General features: G+C 59.4%; 4 protein-coding genes across 7 annotated transcripts; 1 reads left to right on the top strand and 3 right to left on the bottom strand.

Moving 5' to 3' along the window:
- Positions 1-353: 353 nt before the first annotated feature.
- Positions 354-2548, bottom strand: CCDC86 (coiled-coil domain containing 86). Its single transcript, XM_068194367.1, has 4 exons — positions 2197-2548; positions 1746-1875; positions 1342-1416; positions 354-732 (listed from the first exon to the last, which is right to left on the bottom strand). The coding sequence occupies exons 1-4, from the start codon at positions 2397-2399 to the stop codon at positions 613-615; spliced, it is 528 nt and encodes a 175-aa protein (XP_068050468.1). The 5' UTR covers positions 2400-2548; the 3' UTR covers positions 354-612.
- Positions 2549-2683: 135 nt separating this feature from the next.
- On the bottom strand, positions 2684-5158 carry LOC137476225 (membrane-spanning 4-domains subfamily A member 15-like). Of its 2 annotated transcripts, none has more exons than XM_068194366.1 (6): positions 4827-5158; positions 4515-4634; positions 4246-4302; positions 3188-3343; positions 2952-3071; positions 2684-2805 (listed from the first exon to the last, which is right to left on the bottom strand). In XM_068194366.1, exons 1-6 carry the CDS (start codon positions 4980-4982, stop codon positions 2797-2799), a joined length of 618 nt encoding a protein of 205 aa, XP_068050467.1. In that variant the 5' UTR covers positions 4983-5158; the 3' UTR covers positions 2684-2796. The 2 variants fall into 2 exon arrangements, with proteins under 2 accessions (XP_068050467.1, XP_068050466.1); XM_068194365.1 differs by having other exon boundaries at positions 4818-5153.
- Positions 5159-9718: 4560 nt separating this feature from the next.
- On the bottom strand, positions 9719-11968 carry LOC137476223 (membrane-spanning 4-domains subfamily A member 12-like). Of its 2 annotated transcripts, none has more exons than XM_068194363.1 (7): positions 11797-11963; positions 11470-11589; positions 11088-11144; positions 10843-10974; positions 10391-10504; positions 10224-10307; positions 9719-9964 (listed from the first exon to the last, which is right to left on the bottom strand). In XM_068194363.1, exons 1-7 carry the CDS (start codon positions 11884-11886, stop codon positions 9944-9946), a joined length of 618 nt encoding a protein of 205 aa, XP_068050464.1. In that variant the 5' UTR covers positions 11887-11963; the 3' UTR covers positions 9719-9943. The 2 variants fall into 2 exon arrangements, 1 of the variants encoding a protein (XP_068050464.1); XR_011000293.1 differs by having other exon boundaries at positions 9900-9964; positions 10391-10497; positions 11797-11968.
- Positions 11969-15466: 3498 nt separating this feature from the next.
- On the top strand, positions 15467-17004 carry MRPL16 (mitochondrial ribosomal protein L16). 2 transcript variants are annotated; one of them, XM_068194357.1, is made up of 4 exons: positions 15467-15818; positions 16069-16134; positions 16231-16379; positions 16472-17004. In XM_068194357.1, the coding sequence occupies exons 1-4, from the start codon at positions 15605-15607 to the stop codon at positions 16955-16957; spliced, it is 915 nt and encodes a 304-aa protein (XP_068050458.1). In that variant the 5' UTR covers positions 15467-15604; the 3' UTR covers positions 16958-17004. The 2 variants fall into 2 exon arrangements, with proteins under 2 accessions (XP_068050458.1, XP_068050459.1); XM_068194358.1 differs by having other exon boundaries at positions 15653-15775.
- Positions 17005-17019: the final 15 nt, after the last annotated feature.

The raw sequence follows: 17019 nt of genomic DNA, 5'->3' as shown, positions 1-17019 counted from the left end.
GCACCCCTTTGTTCCCCCATCCCCTCCATCCCAGCTCACAGACACATCCCTCCCCAGGAATGCAGGAAGGGGTGTTCACAGACCAAGAAAAACCAGGAATGTTAAGAAATCCACGTGGATTTCCAACTTCCAGCCCCCACAGAACTCCCAGCGTTGCCCCTCACAGGAGGGTGCGTGACACCGTGTCCCCTTCCTTGCTGACAGGTTGCAGGGCTCATTCCCAACAGCAATTCCCTCTTTGGAGAAAGGGGAACTGCAAGGAATGAGGGGCCAAGGCACACTCCAATCCTAGGAATGCCTTAGGGAAGGCCCCAGCTGGAGCCACCAGTTTCCAGAGCCACTGGAGGCAAATGTTTCTCAGTTCCTATTCATTTTTATAAGGAAAAGGCAAATTTGGGAAAGCAAAGTTCTGTTCCAGCCTCTGGCACCGGCCACATCCTGATTCCACAGGGACTGGAGGTCCAGCAGCTGGTGCCTGTGGAATGCACCCCCTCAGCTCTGTCCTGTTGTTTGTCCAACACTGAGGGTCCTGCCAGCCATTCCTGCCTGGCAAACTGAGGAAAAAGCCCTGGGAAGGAGCAGGATCCTGGTGGCAGTATCCCAAATCCTGCCTCATTCCGTGGCCGTGCTGCGTCTCACGGGCGTCTTCTGGAGCAGGGCCAGTGTATCCCGTTTTTCCACCCGCCTCAGCTGCTTCTTCTTGGCCCTCTTGAGCTTCAGGGGGTTCCGGATCTGGGGAATGGGAAAAGAGAGGAGATCTCACGGAATCATCGGGTCCCAGAACGGTTTGGGTTGGAAAGGACCTTAGGGATGATCCAGTTCCCCCCCTGGCCATGGGCAGGGACACTTTCCACTAGTGCAGCTTGCTCCAAGCCCTGTCCTGGAGCATTTCCAGGAATGGAGCAGAGTGTGGGAATGAGGCAGGATGGGCATGGATGGCTCCCAGCCTCCCACCACCAAGGATTCAGGATCTAGGAGGGGATTTATCCCAAAACTCACCCCATCCTCACCCACAAGTGAGGTCTTCACCACACCCACCCCAAGCTCCCAGGTCTCTTCCCAATGGAAAAGCCATGATTTCCCCACATGGATCCCCACCAATGCAGCATTTTCCTCGCTCCACCACCCCATTATCCTTCAGTTCTGGTGTTCCCAAGCTTGGGAGAACATGGGGGACACGCTTCCAGTGTGCCTGGCTTTACTGGGAATCTCCCAGTCCTCCCAGGATCCTCCAAAGACAGAGACAGGGAGAGGAACTGGAGCAAACTGGAGGCTGATCCATGGGGGCTGGAGGCTGTGGGGTGCTCCCAGGGCTGTTCCCAGCCAGCACAGGGGACTCACCACTTGGACAATCTCGGCTTTCCGCTCATTTTCCAGGCGCCGCTTCAGGTTTTCCTCCCGCCGCCGCTTCTTTTCCTGCGGGAGCAGCACCACAACATTCCCTGCGGATCACTTCCCCTGGGATTAAACCCAAACCAGCCAATGCCCAGCCAAGTGTGAAATCTGTCATTCCAGCAGCTTTTCCACCCCGGGCGAGGCTGGAATTGACCCAGGGAGTTTATTCCGAGTCAGTGACTTGGAGCACGTGACCGCCAGTGACTGGATTTGGCACCAGGACAGGGAATTCTCCATCCCAGCTGCCCTCTTCCTGGGCTCTGCCACAGCTCTGAGGCCCGGGAAGAGGGCAGAGACATGGGACTGTGCTTGGGAAAGACGGGAATTCTCCAGCTCCCGAGCCCTGTTACCTCTTTCTCTCTCTGCTTGGCTTCCTCCAGCTGCCGTGCCAGATCCTGGACCAGCTTCCTCTCCTGCCTCTCCTTCATTTTCCGTGCCCAGGAGCTGCGGAGCGCCTTGTCCTGGATCATGTGGGAGAACCTGCGTGGGCACACGGGAGGTGTTGGATCTCAAAAACCCCGGGGTGCAGCCGGGCCACTCTCGCTCCTCTCCAGAATTCCATGAAACTCCGCCAACCTCGGAGCATCCCACGGCATCCTCAGCTCCCCGGCATCCCCTCCAAGTCATCCCTGTCACCTCTGGATCCTTCCTAAAGCTTATGGATACCTCCGGAACACCCTCACAAGCCCCCGAGAGGCCGCCAAACAGTCCTGTCCCCCTCAAAATTTCCCCGGACCTCATGACTCCTCAAACAGCCCTTCTGGAGCCCAGAGCCCCCCAGGCCCCCGTCTCTCTTCCCACCTCTTCTTCCCGGGATCCTTCCACACCCGTCCCGACTTGGGCTTGCCCCGCGGGATGGCTACCACCGCCTCCTGCCGCTTCTTGCCGCCTTTCCGCCGCCGCCGAGCCGCGGCCGGAGCCGAGGCGGCCCCGCCGGGCCCCTCGGGGCTCGCTGCCGGTCCCGACCCCGGGGTCCCTCCATGATCCCCGTTCTCCCCCTCCATGATCCACGCGGCCCCGCGGCGTCGCAGAGAGATGACGTCAGCGCAGCGCTCCCCGCGGAAGCGCGAAGCCAGAGCGCCTCCCTGGCCGCCATTTTTGTATTGGGCAACGCCCTCCGCGCACGGCGGCGGCCGCCATCTTTGTACCGGGTAAGGCCGCCATCTTTGTGCCGGGCAGTACCGCCCACCACCGTGGCCGCCGGTACCGGGACCCCCCGAACTCCCCCAAACACACCCGGGGCGAGGCTCCCCGTACCCCGAGTAACCTCCGGAGACACGCGCGGGCCGGGCTGGGGGAGACGCCTTTATTGGGAGCCGAACACGCTGAGGGCAGCCCAGGGGGCTCCGGTAGCGGGGACCCCCCCCGGGATGCGGCACCACGTGCGGGGCTTGGCCGTGGCTACAGCGCCTGGGAAAGCAAAAACAGGGAAATCCAGGGAAATCTCTGCGAGGGGCACGGGAACGCCCGGGTTGGGGCGGCTCTTCGGAGGAAGGAAGGGGTGGATGAGCATTCCAGGGATTTCCAGGGATTCCCGTGGATCCCGCCTCCCTCACCAGCTGCGTGTAAGTGTGCTGCCGGACCGTGTCGTATCCGAACGCCAGAACCGCCACGGCCACGCAGAATTCCAGGAGGCTGAGGAGCACCAAGATGGAATCCAGCCCGTTGCTCAGCATCTGCAAGGAGGAGGAGAACGGGAATATCCCGGGATCCACCACCCGAACAGGACCTGGATCCTTGAACAGCCCACCCAGAGACTGGGATTCCCCTGTGCAATCCCGGGTGTCCATACCTTGCTCTCCATGTTGAAGCACCATTCCGGGCGGGTCTGGAAGGGCTCGGGCTTCTCGCAGCCAGGCATGATCCGGGTGATGGCCGTGCCATGGATCCCGGTGGCCACCAGCGTGCCCAGGACAACGCCCACATTGACCACACAGCAGGTCTTGACCTGCGGGAAGCACCCGGTGACACGGACCCCGGGAAGGGCTGCTTCCCACATGGATTATTCAACTGGGATCAGAGATCTGGAGAAGCCACCCAGTTTTGTCCCACTCATCCCACAGTGATTCCAAAGCCATGAGGGTCTCCTGGACCTTTCATCCCCCTCATCCCACAGTGATTCCAAAGCCATGAGGGTCTCCTGGACCTCTCATCCCCCTCATCCCACAGTGATTCCAAAGCCATGAGGGTCTCCTGGACCTCTCATCCCCCTCATCCCACAGTGATTCCAAAGCCATGAGGGTCTCCTGGACCTTTCATCCCCCTCATCCCACAGTGATTCCAAAGCCATGAGGGTCTCCTGGACCTCTCATCCCCCTCATCCCACAGTGATTCCAAAGCCATGAGGGTCTCCTGGACCTTTCATCCCCCTCATCCCACAGTGATTCCAAAGCCATGAGGGTCTCCTGGACCTTTCATCCCCCTCATCCCACAGTAATTCCAAAGGCCATGAGGGTCTCCTGGACCTTTCATACCCCACATCCCACAGTGATTCCAAAGCCATGAGGGTCTCCTGGACCTTTCATCCCCCTCATCCCACAGTGATTCCAAAGCCATGAGGGTCTCCTGGACCTTTCATCCCCCACATCCCACAGTGATTCCAAAGCCATGAGGGTCTCCTGGACCTTTCATACCCCACATCCCACAGTGATTCCAAAGCCATGAGGGTCTCCTGGACCTTTCATCCCCCTCATCCCACAGGGACCCTGACCCCCATCCTGTGCTCCATGTGGGAGAGCTGGGCACTTCCTGAGGGGGAGACTGGCCTGTGGATCCCGTGGGATGAATCCAGGCTGTGGAAGGGACAGAAGGAATAGGGGGACACCTTGTCCCTCCCAGCCTGGATCTTACCAGCACAGGGCTGTCTCTCCTTTCACTTTCCACCAGCAACGAGCCCGAGACCAGGAGCTACTTGGAAAACAGCAGGAATTGGTGTCAGCAGCAAGGCACCCTTCCCTGGCACCCTTCCTGGTGTCCCTCCAGCTGGGAGCTGGGGTTCAGGAATGAACAAACACCCCAGAATGTGGTGGGGGGATGGTCAGTGGAGACCTGGTGACCCTGGGATATTGTCCCAGTCCACCAGGATTCCTTAAGAATGCCACGTCTTCGTCCCAGCTTACCAGGATCCCCAGCCAGAAGAGGACCCCGCTGGCCACAGGGAGGGAAGGGTTCCTGTGCTCCGACAGTGTCAGGATGATCCCGAAGCAGATATGGACAATTCCAGTGAAGATGTGGATGGTCTGGGGAAGGATGAGGAAGAGGGATCCCGATCCCATTACTATGAGACCCATCCCACCCCAATCCCACGTCACAGTGCCGGGAAGGGACTGGGAGAGACACCTGTCCCAACATCCTCTCCACCCAGCCAGGGAAAATATCCAGCAGGACAATCCCTGCTGGGCACCTGGAAGGCCGTGTCTCACCCCCAACACCTTGGGATGAGCCCTCCGGAAGTTTTGTGTTTGGAATGAGGTCCTGGCAGGTGCCTGGGAGCCTGAGGCCAGCTGGGCCGCCCGGGGATCCGTGGCCGGGATCACCTCCGTGATGATCCTCACGTTGCCAGCGTCGGTCACCGTGGTGGCCGCCATGGCCTGGGAACAAGCCCAAGAAGCTGAAGGAATTCCCAGGTGCCTTCCTCCTCACCACGGTCCCTTTGCTGTCCGAAATCCCCAGGAGGTGCTGGCCTGGCAGGGACACACTCCCGCTGCCCTTTGCTCCCTGCGGGAAACTCGCTCATGGAATTCTCGTCAGGGCCCTCTTGCTCAACAAGGCGGCTTTGCCAACGGAGGCTCCCAAAATCCTGCATGGGGAGAGGGAGGGAGGGAGAGGGAACCCCTCCCTGGGCTCTGCGGCCTTGGGAAGGGTTGGATGCTTTTCCCATGGGATGCTCCAAGACCCCCTTTCCATCCTAAATTGTGGATGCTTTGCTTGGGAAACACTCCTGCAATTAGCTTGGTACCTAATGAGGTGTTCATAATCTAACCCTGCCCACTTGCCAGGAAAAACTCACACTGAACAGGAAACTTTATAAACCCTGTTATCAAGGAAGCTCCTTTATTGCCATTTTTGGGAATTCTCCCTCCCTGTGGATTTGTCCCCAATGAGGACACACAGAAGGGATTCAGGGATCCCTGGCCATCTCCGTCGGGAGCCAGAGGGAAAGGAGATGCTGTTATTTATGGTGGGAAATGGGAGCTCAGGCTGGGAATGGAGCCACTACACATGGCGAGGGGATCCTGAGGGATTCAGAGGTCCCTTCCTGCCTCCATCCCTCCCTTCTCCCAGAAAACAGCCATGTCCTTTTCTCCAGGAACATTGGGATACCCCATGCTGACCTGGAGGACCCCCAGGTTTCCTGGATGTCTGCTGTGTACAAAGTAGGAATTTCTTGGTGGAACAGGAATTTTTAGGTCCAGGATTCTGGCATCACCCCAACACCTCGCTCTCTGCCTGGGAAATGACAGGACCCTCCAGCTGACGATTTTAGGAGCAGGTGGAGCAACTTTTGGAAGTTTTTTCCTTCTCTCTGGCTCTAGAGGGAGCCGAGAGGCCGCGTTTGGAAGCCCTGTGCTTCCAGAGCTCAGGAGTGACTTCCAGCCCTGGAGGCTTGGAACAACCTGGGCTAGTGGGAGGTGTCCCTGCCCATGGCAGGGGGGTGGAACTGGATGATCCTTAAGGCTCCTTCCATCCCAAACCATTTCAGGATTCTGTGCCTTCCCATGCTCCCACATATCAGGGAATGGGACACTCCCTCCAAACCAGTCCAAATCATATCCCAAAAAAGAGCTGGAAGAACAGACCTGGAGAGCAAAGAGCAGCAACTCACGTCTCCATCCCAGCTCCAATGGCATTCCTCCATCCCACCCATGACCTTCCTCCATCCTGCATCCCCGATGGAAGCGTGCACTTGGCCTTGTAAAGGGCTGCATCTGGCAGCACAGCTTTCCAGGAAAAACATGGACATGGATGAGATTCAGCCTCTTCATCACATTCCTGATGCCTCAGAGCCTTTAATTCTTACTGGTGCCTCATCCCTCTCAACACTTCAATCCTAACAATCCCAGGGATCTCGTTCCAGCCCCGGAAAGGAACACTTGAGCCTCCGTGGAAATTCTGGGATCCCCTCTTTAGCCTTTAGGCAGCCAGGGTATCCTCCACCATTATCCACGGCTCACATTCCCAGCCAAAACCACCTTACATGGTGGATTTCCTCCCAAATCCGCCTTTCCAGATTCCTACAGCATTCCTGAAGTTCCAGCCTTGCAGGCAGGAACAGCCGTGACTGCCCTGAGCCCCCAAAACCTCACTTTCCGAGTGAGTGATCCATGGAAAAAGTGCTTTCCCCCTTCCTAAACAAACCCCGGTCCAGCTGGGGATGGCAGGAGCCCAAGGTAGGATGTCAGGATTTGTTTTGGAAGAGGATTCCAGAGGAGGTGAAGCTTTGAAGCAGATGCCAGGAAGCTGCAGGGCCGGGTGGTGGAGCTTTCCAACCTTTTCTTTGCAGGAATTTTTGGCTTTGTAGATATATACAACACATTCCTTGGATTTTAATCTTCATTTTCCTATTTTCTAGGACGAGTTTTAGATGCGGGAAGCCTGACTGGATGCTCAGGGGGGGAAATCAGTGAGACCCTCCCAAATTCCCTCCCACCAGCACAGGACAAAATTTATGAGCCTGGTGGAACCAAAATTCTTTTTCCAACCCCAAAATCCGTGAGTGTTTTTCCAAAGAAAATAAATTACAATGGAGAAAAGCTCTCCAAAGAAACTTGCTGCCTCATGGGACAAACTTTATATCCCCATAAAATACCAAAAGTCAACATTTTGCTTTGCTTCCAGGTGTTTCTGCTTCCCACGGGGCTCTTTCCATGCTGATTCCAGAAGGAAAGTCATGTTTTCTGGGAGAGGTTTCAGGTTTTTTGGCTTTAAACATCCAAGTGTCCATCCTGGATTAGGGAATCTGGAACAGGGAGCAGGCAGGAGGGTGGGAGGGGCATCACTGGCTGCTGGGGTGATCCATACCTGGCATTTGGGACACAGTGACATTGCTCCCAAGCCCTGTCCCAGATGTGTCCATCAACCCCTGCACGTGACATTCCAGCCTTTGATCTGCTCATTCCCAGGAAGACTCCTGAGGCTGCAGAAAAGTTCCAGAAAACTTCTCCAAGGCTTCAGTGGCATAGACTTCCACTGGCAATCCTGGAATGGGACCTTAAACACTTCCAGGGATGGGGCAGCCGCAACTTCCCTGGGAAATCCATGCCAGCACCTCACCACCCTCACAGGGAAAAATGTCTTCCCAGTATCCCATTTAAACCCACCCCTGGCAGTGGGAAGCCATTCCCCCTTGTCCTGGCACTCCAGGCTCTTTTCTAAAGTCCCTCTCCAGCTCTCTTGGGGCACCTTTAGGTGCTGGAAGAGTCCCCAGGGTCAGTCTATTCCCGTGGGGAAGAGACATGGGGACATCCCAGTTCATCCCACAGTTCCATCCTTTCCAGCTCCCCCAAAGGTTTTGGTTTTCCATAGGGATCATCACCAGCAGGGACACAAAACTCTGTGGTCCCTGTCACCTGCTATTCCCAACTCCTGGAAATCTCCACTCCCCCTAGATCTGCAAATTCCCACCTAAAAATAAAAATATATTTAAAACCCCCATATTCCCATAGAGCCTTGAACACTTATTCCAGCATTTCCAGGAAAATGCCACATCTGAACACTGGGATACTCCAGGAAAAAAGACCCTGAAGACGGTGGAAGAGGAGGAAGCCTCCCTCCCAGGAAACCACCACACTGGGAAAACACAGAGCTCGGATGGGAGGCAGGATGTCTTCGTGGTGGTCCCCATGGAGCTGGGAGAGGTTGGGATGCTCCGGAGCCACATCTGTAATGGGTTGTGGCCATGGGATGAGCAGAGGCAGCCTGTTCATCCTGCTCCCCAAATCCCTGGGGCTTTTCCTACTGATCGGGCTCATTATTTTTTCAGAGCCGGGAACAGAAATAACTGACAGGGAGTGAATAATCCATGAGGCTTTGGCTGAGCAGCAGGAGCATTGTCAGGGAGTGTGGAAAGGAGAAGGCAAACACTTAAGTCACCCCAAAACCTAAGGGAATGTTCAAGGAGGAGGTCACTGATCCCACTCTGGCACTGGAGGGGAAATTTGGGATGAAGCCTATCCCCAAAAATTGAGATAATTCTCCCCCAGAGCACTGGGAATTCACCAGGATGTTCCCACCCCTTGGGAAACTGGCACTGGGGTCTCTTTCCTCACCTTCATCCCACCTTTCCATTTCCATGAACTTGGGATAATCCTTAAATAATTTGATGCCACTGGATTGTCATCACCACCTCATTAAATCCACCAGCATTCCCACAGATGCAGGATAATGAAGGGTGGAGCCGTAAATGTGTTTGTCAGGAGCTGACAAACCTGGCCCTATTCAAAATTATCCCAGAGCCCTTTTCCTTGCCTGAAAATACAGAATTTTTTAGGAATTACTGCATGGATAAGGTTTGGGAGCACCCCTCAGCTCCATTCCTGCCACCCAGGATTGTGGAGCACATGACACCAGTGTCCCCATGTCACCTCCAAGAGCAGCTCCAGACCCGGGGCAGCTTCTCCGGTGGCGGAAGAACCGGGATGTGCTGGCGTCACTGGCATCGCCGCCGGCTGTCCGGCTGCTCCAGCCAAGCTAAATATAGCGGAACCATACTGGAAGGGGGGGTGGAGGGGGTTTGGGGAGCACAGTTCCCTCGGGAGACCAGGTACCCTGGTTTAGAGGGTGGAGTTCCAGCAGGAGAGGGGATTAGAGGGGTAGAATTCCCTCAGGTGAGCAGGTACTAAGGGGTTTATGGGGACAGAATTCCCTCAGGAGAGGGGTTTTGAGGGGTAGAATTCCCTCAGGAGAGCAGGCACCAGGAGATCAGAAGAGCAAAACTCGCTTGGGAGCTGGTGCCAGGGGTTTAGGGGAGCAGAATTCCCCTCAGGGAAAGCAAGCAGGTACCAGGAGTTCAGGGGGGCAGAATTCCCTCGGGAGAGAGAACAAGTATCCCTAAATCAGGTAGGATGAGCCTCTTTCCTGAGGGGCAGCAGCTCTGTGAGGGGGAAGCGTAGCTCCCACGCTGAAAATTCCCAAATTCAAGAGACACAAGCCCGGAGAGAGCATTTATTCCCAAGAGAAAATGAAGCCAACAGGGGACGAGCCGAGGTAGATGCTCCGGTGACCTGCCCGGCTCCCGGCACACATCGGGGTCACTCCAAACCACCAGGAATTCCTGAACCCCAACATGAGCGAACCCCAGCATCTCACCAAGGATTCACAGGCAGGAATTGCCCAAGATTTCCCCCTTGGAGAAGCCCCTTCCCACAACAACCAGCAAGTGGAGCCCCTCAGACGAGGCCCAGGGGCAGAGGGGCAGGGAATTTGAGGGTGTCCCTGGCTTTTGAGGGGGGACCAGCACATCCCAGCTGGCAGCACAGTGGGAGGAGGATGCCATAGCTCTGGGATTTAGGAGCGATGGAGGCAGGATCCCATTCCAAAATCCTCGATGTCAGACTTCAGGAGCAGCCAGCTGCAAAGAGACCAGGAGGTGTTTTGGAAAGAGGGCAGGATTTGGGGGGGACCCCACCCTCAGCACCCACCACCCACAGGGGTTTGGGATCTCCTCCCCATTCCCAGAGCAGAGGGTTGGATGCTCTGGGATGCTCCCTGGGGATTGGGGTGGGATGTTTTCCCAGGGAGGGCAGAGTGATGGCAGCAGGATGGGACTGTCATCCCAGGAGCCATCCCAATGCTGATTCGACTCCTATCCAGGCTATTCCTTGGATCACCTCGCTGTAGCTGGGAGGCTGAGGCAGCTCCGCCGGTGGCACGGCCAGATCCACACGGGTGGCACTGGGGACGATCAGCATGGCCTAGGAAACACCAGGATTATGGGAGACACTGGGATCATGGGATGCAGTTTTTGGGATCCATCCCTGCTACCACCTCATCTTACCTCATTGGAGCTGAGGCGGGTGGCCCGGCACCAGAAATTGGCGGTAGCCACGGCAATGCAGAATTCCAGGATGGTGAAGATGAGCAGTACAATGGAAATCCCATTCCCTGCGAGCTCCAGGAGGGGGAAAACCCCATCAGTACCCCCCCAGCAGCACCCATGAGGATGAATCCCACACAGGGCAGCATTCTATGGCTCCCCCTTCCTCTCCCTCTGCATCCCTGGCTCCAAGGTCGCACTCCAAGCCCTCCATGCCACCGTTTTTATGGCTCATGGATGCTTCCAGGGGGTGACTCATCTCCCGAGGTACCAGCCGAAAATAGGTCACACCAGCAGAGGAGAAACCGCCACCCCAAAAGGGATTTGGGAAAGGGCACAACATCCCTTGAGGGCTGGAGAAAAGGCCCTGGGGGGGTTCCCAAGGGCAGGAATTCCACCAAGGGGGATTTTACCAGGACGAGATAGCTGTAGTAGTTGAAGCTGGAGCGGTAGAGCCCATTGAGGTTGAGGTCCACGATGAAGGCTACGATTCCCAGGAGCGCGAAGATGGCACTGATGACATTCATGGTCTGACTGCCCTTCACCTGTGGGCACCCAGGGGGGCTTTGGGGGGGGGTGGCAGACCCCCCAAAAACACCAGAGGGACACCCCACCTACCCCATGGGATCATTCCCGGTGTGCTCCTGGGGAAACTCACCGCACATTCCGTGGGGCTCTTCTCGGCACCGATGGAGAGGCACCCGGAGATGATGAACTGCAGCAGGAGAGACAGGGCTCAGCTGGCACTGAGGGCACCCCAAGTACCACGAACCTGCCCAGAGGTGGCACTAATGGGGCACAGGGGACACAGTGACCCCTCCTGCCCTTGTTTTCCAGCTGCTGAGGTCTTGGGAGCTGCAGGTGCATCATTCCCGGCGGGCATCCCTTCCAGCGGGTGTCCCACCTGCTGGCATCCCCCCAAGCAGGATTCCCTTCCCTGTGGGCATTGTTTCCTGGTGAGATTCCCTTCCTGGTGGGCAACCCACCCCCCTAGGCGGCTTTTCCCTGTGGGAATCCCTTCCCAGCCCCCCGGCACGCACCGACACGCCGCCCAGGAAGGGGATCTCCCCGATGACGAAGACGGAGGTGTAGACATTGGTGAGCGTGGTCAGGACGATCCCGAAGCCGATGTGCAGGAATCCCGTCATAATCTGGATGGTCTGGAAGAGCGGGATGGGTGGGAACGGGGTCAACTCAACCCCCCCGCCGACAGAGCCACCCCGGGGATGGGGGATGCCTTAATCCCAGCGCCTCTCCGGAGACACAGCAACCCCTGAGGGATCAGTGGGAATCCCCCAGGAATGGGCTGAGGGGGGATTGTCCAAGCGTTTCTCCCCCCGAACTCCCTCCGACCCCCCCAAACTCACGCCCATGACGCGGTTCTTGCCCTTGGGGAGGGTCTCCGCCGTGTACATGACGGCGCGGCTGCCCAGCCGGAGGCTCCCCATGCCCTGCATGAGGAGAGCGGGGGGCACCGGGACCCCCCGGAGCAGCCCCGGTCCCCACCGGGGCCTCCCCCGCCACACCCCGCCAAGCCCCGCGCCCATTGGCTGAGCGCCGTGACGTCACGGCTGCGGCATTCCCCCCCCCGGGGCACCGCCCAGCCCACGGGGGACACGGGGGATGGTGGGGACAGCCCCCCAAAAGCCGGGGAGGGGCGGGCAGTGGGGCTGCGAAGATGCTCCGTGGGGTCCCCTGGCTCTGTGGGGCACTTCCCAGTGTTGCCCCTCCTTCTCCGGGCAGGGCTCCAGGACACCGTGTTCCCCCCGCCGGGAAGAGCTGCTCATCCCAAACCCACACGCAAGGGACTTAAGGAAATCGGGGTGCCAGCCCTCCCTCGAAAGCCCCCCCCACCCCCCAAGCTGCGTGTCCTCCCTCCTCTTTCCCGCTCCTTCCAGCTCCACGCCGTGTTTACAGGAGCGCAGAAAGGGGAAAAAAAATGTAAAAGAGAGAACGGGAAAAAAGGAGAAGAAAAAAAAAAAAAAACAGAAAAACAAAAAGGAAAAAAAAAAAAAAACCACGCCGCAGCGAATTCCTGGAATAAAAACCCATCAAGGGCCATTAGGCTCCTGCGGCTCCACCCCGCAGAGCGGGGGCACGGGCGGGGGTAGGGGCGGCACCCAGGACGGAGCTGGGCACTGCCCAGGCCTGATTTCCCCTGGATCGCCATCCCCAGGAAGGGGTGGGTCTGAATAGGGTGCATTTGCTCCCTGTTGCAGGAGGGAAGGAGTAGTGGGGATCCCCCACACTGATCCCATACACTTTCCCCTCAAACTGTCTTCATTCCCCATTTTTGGGGTGTCCAGCCCCGAGGAGAAGCAGCTAAGAGCCCCAGGCAGAGGATTAAACCTGAAATCGGGGAATAATGAACACACAGGGAATGAGAGGGATACCACCCTGCACCCCGAAATTCATGGAGGACACCCCTGTACCCCAGCCTGATCCAGACAACACCACACTGTCCTGCTTGGAATCCCTCATGGAGAGATCCCATTGTGGGGCTCGCAGGGAAACTCAGAGCCACGGATCCTGAGAGGAATCTGGGGCTCTGGGAGGCATCCCCATTTCCCTGGAGCAGTAACATTCCGCAGGGATGGAGAAGGGCCTGCTGCCACAGCCACGAGCCCTCTGGCCAAGTGGAGGACATTCCTGCGCTGGATGCTGCCTGGGAGGAGCTGTGGGAAGAAGTGGAATTGGGGCTGGGGGTGTCACCCAGCTCAGAGCAGGTGACAGAAAACCCACAGGGCTGGCAGGGTCCCCTCACTGCCACCCGACACCCAGCAGGGACACACGGTGTGCCCATTCCTCACCTGCAGGGCGGTCCCCACCTCAGCAGGGGCTGCTCCAGCTGGTGTCATCATCCCTGTCCCATCCCAGGTCACCCCACAGCCAGACCCCAGGCCCGGCTCCCCGGGCAGCAGCCGGCACAGAGCCACGTGTGGCCACTGCTGACAGAGACTGGCACGGCGAGCACACGCAGGGCTGTGACAGGAATTTGGGGACCCCCGTGGTCTTTCCCTTCTGCAGGGCAGCCACGGCCCCCAGACACCCCCTCACTGAGAGCACCCCGTGCACGGCTGGGCCTGCAAGGAACAGCACAAAGCACATTCCCCTGGGAGCCTCCATGGGGACAGGGATGGAAAAAGAGGCAGGATCTCTCCCAGCAATGGCTTTAAGACCTGGGAGGAGGGTGCTGGGTGGCCCCATGGGAAGCTGGGTGGGGTGGGCCTACCCCCTACACTCACCTGGGGCTGTTTCCAGAGTGGATACTGGAAACTGACCCTGGATACTCATCCCACCTTTCCCAGGAGGAAACACGGAAAGTCCGTGAGGAGGACAAGCTCTGCTCTGCAACAAGCAAAGCACCCGCATGTGATCCACAGAATTCCCATCCTGACCCCAAAGCCAACGACTGGGAAGAAAGGAACCCTCTTGTCACAGCTGAGACAGCCGCGACACAGAATCACCCCACAACTCCAGAGGGCTCCCACCCATGCAGAGCAACACCTCCCCTCCGCAGCAGGCCTCAGGCATTCACCCTTCTCGCTCTTCTGCCCAAACTTTTGTACCCCTCACGTTCATGCAGTGCCCCTGTGTGCCCTCTGTTCCCTTTGGTGGTTGCTCAGTGCACCTGGGCACTCCATGGCTCATCACCTCCGACGCTGCTCACCCGCTCTTCACAGCTGCAGCCCACTGGGGATGAGGCTGGGCCCATCTCCAATCCCCATCTCCACAAACTGTGTGCCCAAACTCGGTTCTTTGGGGAAATGCTGGTTTATTTATAACAGAGCATCCTCAGAAGTATCTGAGCTGCCAACTGGAGTCTCATCCTGCTTGGAGGAGCCCCCCGGAGATGGGGGAACTCCAACTCCCGTTGCCTCTGGAGGATCTTCTCCGATTTGGAGCGCAGGGCATTCCCGTTGCGCCGCCCCGCAGTGCTGCGGGAGCTGCGGCTCGGGCACCAGCGGCTCCGGGACCCTTCCTGCTGTGCCACTTGCTGCTGGGAGCTCCTCACTGGAGGAGGCCGGGCTCCCAGTTTGACTTCCAGGCTCTTCTTGGCCACGTGCATCCTCAGGGCCGAGCGGGCCCCACTGATATCCGCAGATCCGGAGGAGCTCCGAGCGCTGCCCGAGGCATCCTCCCCGTCCGCAGTCCGGCAGCTCCCGCTGGGGTTCCCGGAGCGGGGGAGGCTCTCGGAGGAAGGGGGCGACGCTTCCCGCTGCCGCAGCCGCTCCTGGGAACACCTCACTGGCACAGGCTGGGCTCTCAGCTTCACTTCCAGGCTCTTCCTGGCCACGTGCATCCTCAAGGATGAGCAGTTTCTCCTCACGCCCGCAGCTGCAAGGGAGCAGCGAGATCTGTCCACGAGGCCTTCTGCAGCCCGAGCCTGGCAGCTCTCGCTGAGGCTCCGGGAAGGACGGAGTCTCCCAGAGGAGCTGGAAGAGGTGCAGCAGGGCAGCTGGCCTTGCTCCAGCAGCTGCTCCAGGTCCTCCCACAACAGCTGCCACATCTCCGAGTCCCGTGGGAAGGACACCTCGGGCCACAGCGGCATCACCAGGTCCTGCAGCTCCCGGGCCGCTGTCACACAGGGGGTGCAGCAGGGGCCGCAGCCGCAGGGGATGTACAGGGGGCTCTCCGGGGCAGCCGGGCCGTGGCGAGGGGTCTCCGCAGCCGGGGGGGAACCGGGAGCCCCCGGGACCGCTCGGCAGCACCGCGACCCCCTGGCCCGGCTCCCGAGGCGCTTCCGCACCTTCCAAATGCGGGTGGCCAGCAGGACGGCCGTACTGGCCACCAGCAGGACAAGCGTGGGGAGCAGGAAACTCATGTCTTCATCCGTGTCCCATCGTGGCTGGGAGCCAGGGGGTGGTGTCGTGTGTCCTGTAGAGACACCGTGCTGATGTCACAGTGCTGCGGGTGGGACACCTGTGTGACATCACAGCCCCGCCTCACCCCAGCGCTCACCCCTTTTGTGACGTCACGGCCCCAGGTCGCCCATCCCGAATCCAAACCCAGCGCTCTGGCAGCTACTGGGAAGAATATGAAACCTATCTCCATAAACCCAGTACACCACCCCAGCACAAAGGCTGGGAGCACATCCAGGCCACTTCCAGCACCTCCCTCGGGACCCTCGGGGGTGTCCCCTGCCGGCGATCCCCGCCCGGTACGGGGCTGGGAATGGGATGCGCTGCGTTTCTCTCCGGAACAAATGTTCCCGCCGCGTTTCCCGGCCGGACAGCGGGCGGGGCGTGTTTGAGGACGGACCAATGGCGGCGCCCTTGCGGCACTTCCGGCGTGTGCCGGCGATGTGGCGATGGCGGCTCCCGGGGCCGCTCCGGGCCGGGGGAGGTCAGGGGGGCTTGGCCGCGCTCCGAGGGGCCGCCCGTGCCTTGTGGGGGGTTCAGAAGGCCGGGGGGAGCTTCCCGGCCGCCTAAGGCTCGCGGGGGGGGGCTAGGGCGGGCCGTGGAAGAGCTGACACCGGGGAGGTACCGAGGGCTTCGTGGGACTCCCGGCTGGGCTGTGGTGGCTTGGGGGGATCTTGAGAGCGGGAAGGGGAGGCCCCGCGGGGTCCCCCCTCCTCTCCTGGCCCTGCCCGAGGCGCCCCGCGCCCACAGCCGTGACCCCCGCGCTCTGTCCCGCAGGTCCCGGCGGCGTCGCCGTTCCCCGGGCGGGGCTCAAGAAGTGGACGCTGCCCCCGGATTACAGCGGTGAGGGGGATGGACGGCGGGAGACACCCGCAAGGGGGGGCGAGGGGCTCTCCCCGATGTGCTCCCGGGGATCCTGATCCCGGCGTTCCCCGGCAGGGATCACCATCCCCGAGAAGCCGAAGCTGAAGTTCGTGGACAAGGTGCCGGCGGTGCCCAAGGTCCAGCGGGAGCCCCGGCGGCTCCGTGACATCCGCGGCCCGTCCCAGGTGGCCACCGACTTCACGCAGGGGCAGTACGGGATCCTGGTGAGCGGGAACAGGCACGGAACGGATCGGGGGCAGCATTCCAGAGGCCGGGATTGCGTGTCCCTGAGCTGTCCCACCGTGTCCCCCCACAGGCTTTGGGCGGGGGGTACCTGCACTGGGGCCACTTCGAGATGATCCGCCTGACCATCGGGCGCAGCATCGATCCCAAATCCATGTTCGCCGTGTGGCGCGTGCCCGCCCCCTACAAGCCGGTGACGAGGAAGAGTCTGGGACACCGGATGGGGGGCGGGAAGGGCCCCGTCGACCGCTACGTGACGGCGGTGAAGAGCGGCAGGCTGGTGGTGGAGGTGGGCGGGCGCTGCGAGTTCGGGGAGGTGCAGCCCTTCCTCACCCGCGTGGCCCAGAAGTTGCCCTTCCCGGCCGTCGCCGTCAGCCGGGAGAGCCTCCAGGAGATGCGGCGGGAGGAGGAGCAGAAGAGGCTGGACAACCAAAATCCCTGGACTTTCGAGCGTGTGGTGACCTCCAATATGTTGGGGATGAGGAAGTACCTGAGCCCCTACGACCTGCAGCTCAAGGGACGCTACTGGGGCAAGTTTTTCCTGAAGCACAGAGTGTGAGGAGCAGCTGGATGGGATTCCTTTTGGGATTAAACTTTTCCACGAGAGCCTGGAGTGGGTTT

Source organism: Anomalospiza imberbis, chromosome 6 (genome assembly GCF_031753505.1).
Source record: "Anomalospiza imberbis isolate Cuckoo-Finch-1a 21T00152 chromosome 6, ASM3175350v1, whole genome shotgun sequence".
Taxonomy (NCBI): Eukaryota; Metazoa; Chordata; class Aves; order Passeriformes; family Viduidae; genus Anomalospiza; species Anomalospiza imberbis.
Note: the sequence above shows the minus strand (reverse complement) of the source record. Positions and strands in the feature narration are given on the sequence as shown.

What these genes read in the sequence shown, in the direction of transcription:
- CCDC86 (XM_068194367.1), bottom strand. Translation starts at nt 2,399, where the DNA reads ATGGAGGGGGAGAACGGGGATCATGGAGGGACCCCGGGGTCGGGACCG. An exon ending in AAGGATCCCGGGAAGAAGAG is followed by an intron (nt 1,876 to 2,196) that starts GTGGGAAGAGAG and finishes GTGCCCACGCAG; the next exon opens with GTTCTCCCACATGATCCAGG. An exon ending in CCAAGCAGAGAGAGAAAGAG is followed by an intron (nt 1,417 to 1,745) that starts GTAACAGGGCTC and finishes CTGCTCCCGCAG; the next exon opens with GAAAAGAAGCGGCGGCGGGA.
- LOC137476225 (XM_068194365.1), bottom strand. Translation starts at nt 4,982, where the DNA reads ATGGCGGCCACCACGGTGACCGACGCTGGCAACGTGAGGATCATCACG. An exon ending in CTCATCCCAAGGTGTTGGGG is followed by an intron (nt 4,635 to 4,817) that starts GTGAGACACGGC and finishes ATCCTTCCCCAG; the next exon opens with ACCATCCACATCTTCACTGG. An exon ending in TCTTCTGGCTGGGGATCCTG is followed by an intron (nt 4,303 to 4,514) that starts GTAAGCTGGGAC and finishes TTTTCCAAGTAG; the next exon opens with CTCCTGGTCTCGGGCTCGTT.
- LOC137476223 (XM_068194363.1), bottom strand. Translation starts at nt 11,886, where the DNA reads ATGCAGGGCATGGGGAGCCTCCGGCTGGGCAGCCGCGCCGTCATGTAC. An exon ending in CCTTCCTGGGCGGCGTGTCG is followed by an intron (nt 11,145 to 11,469) that starts GTGCGTGCCGGG and finishes CTCCTGCTGCAG; the next exon opens with TTCATCATCTCCGGGTGCCT. An exon ending in CCCGCCTCAGCTCCAATGAG is followed by an intron (nt 10,308 to 10,390) that starts GTAAGATGAGGT and finishes GGTGTTTCCTAG; the next exon opens with GCCATGCTGATCGTCCCCAG.
- MRPL16 (XM_068194357.1), top strand. Translation starts at nt 15,605, where the DNA reads ATGGGATGCGCTGCGTTTCTCTCCGGAACAAATGTTCCCGCCGCGTTT. An exon ending in GCTGCCCCCGGATTACAGCG is followed by an intron (nt 16,135 to 16,230) that starts GTGAGGGGGATG and finishes GTTCCCCGGCAG; the next exon opens with GGATCACCATCCCCGAGAAG. An exon ending in AGGGGCAGTACGGGATCCTG is followed by an intron (nt 16,380 to 16,471) that starts GTGAGCGGGAAC and finishes GTCCCCCCACAG; the next exon opens with GCTTTGGGCGGGGGGTACCT.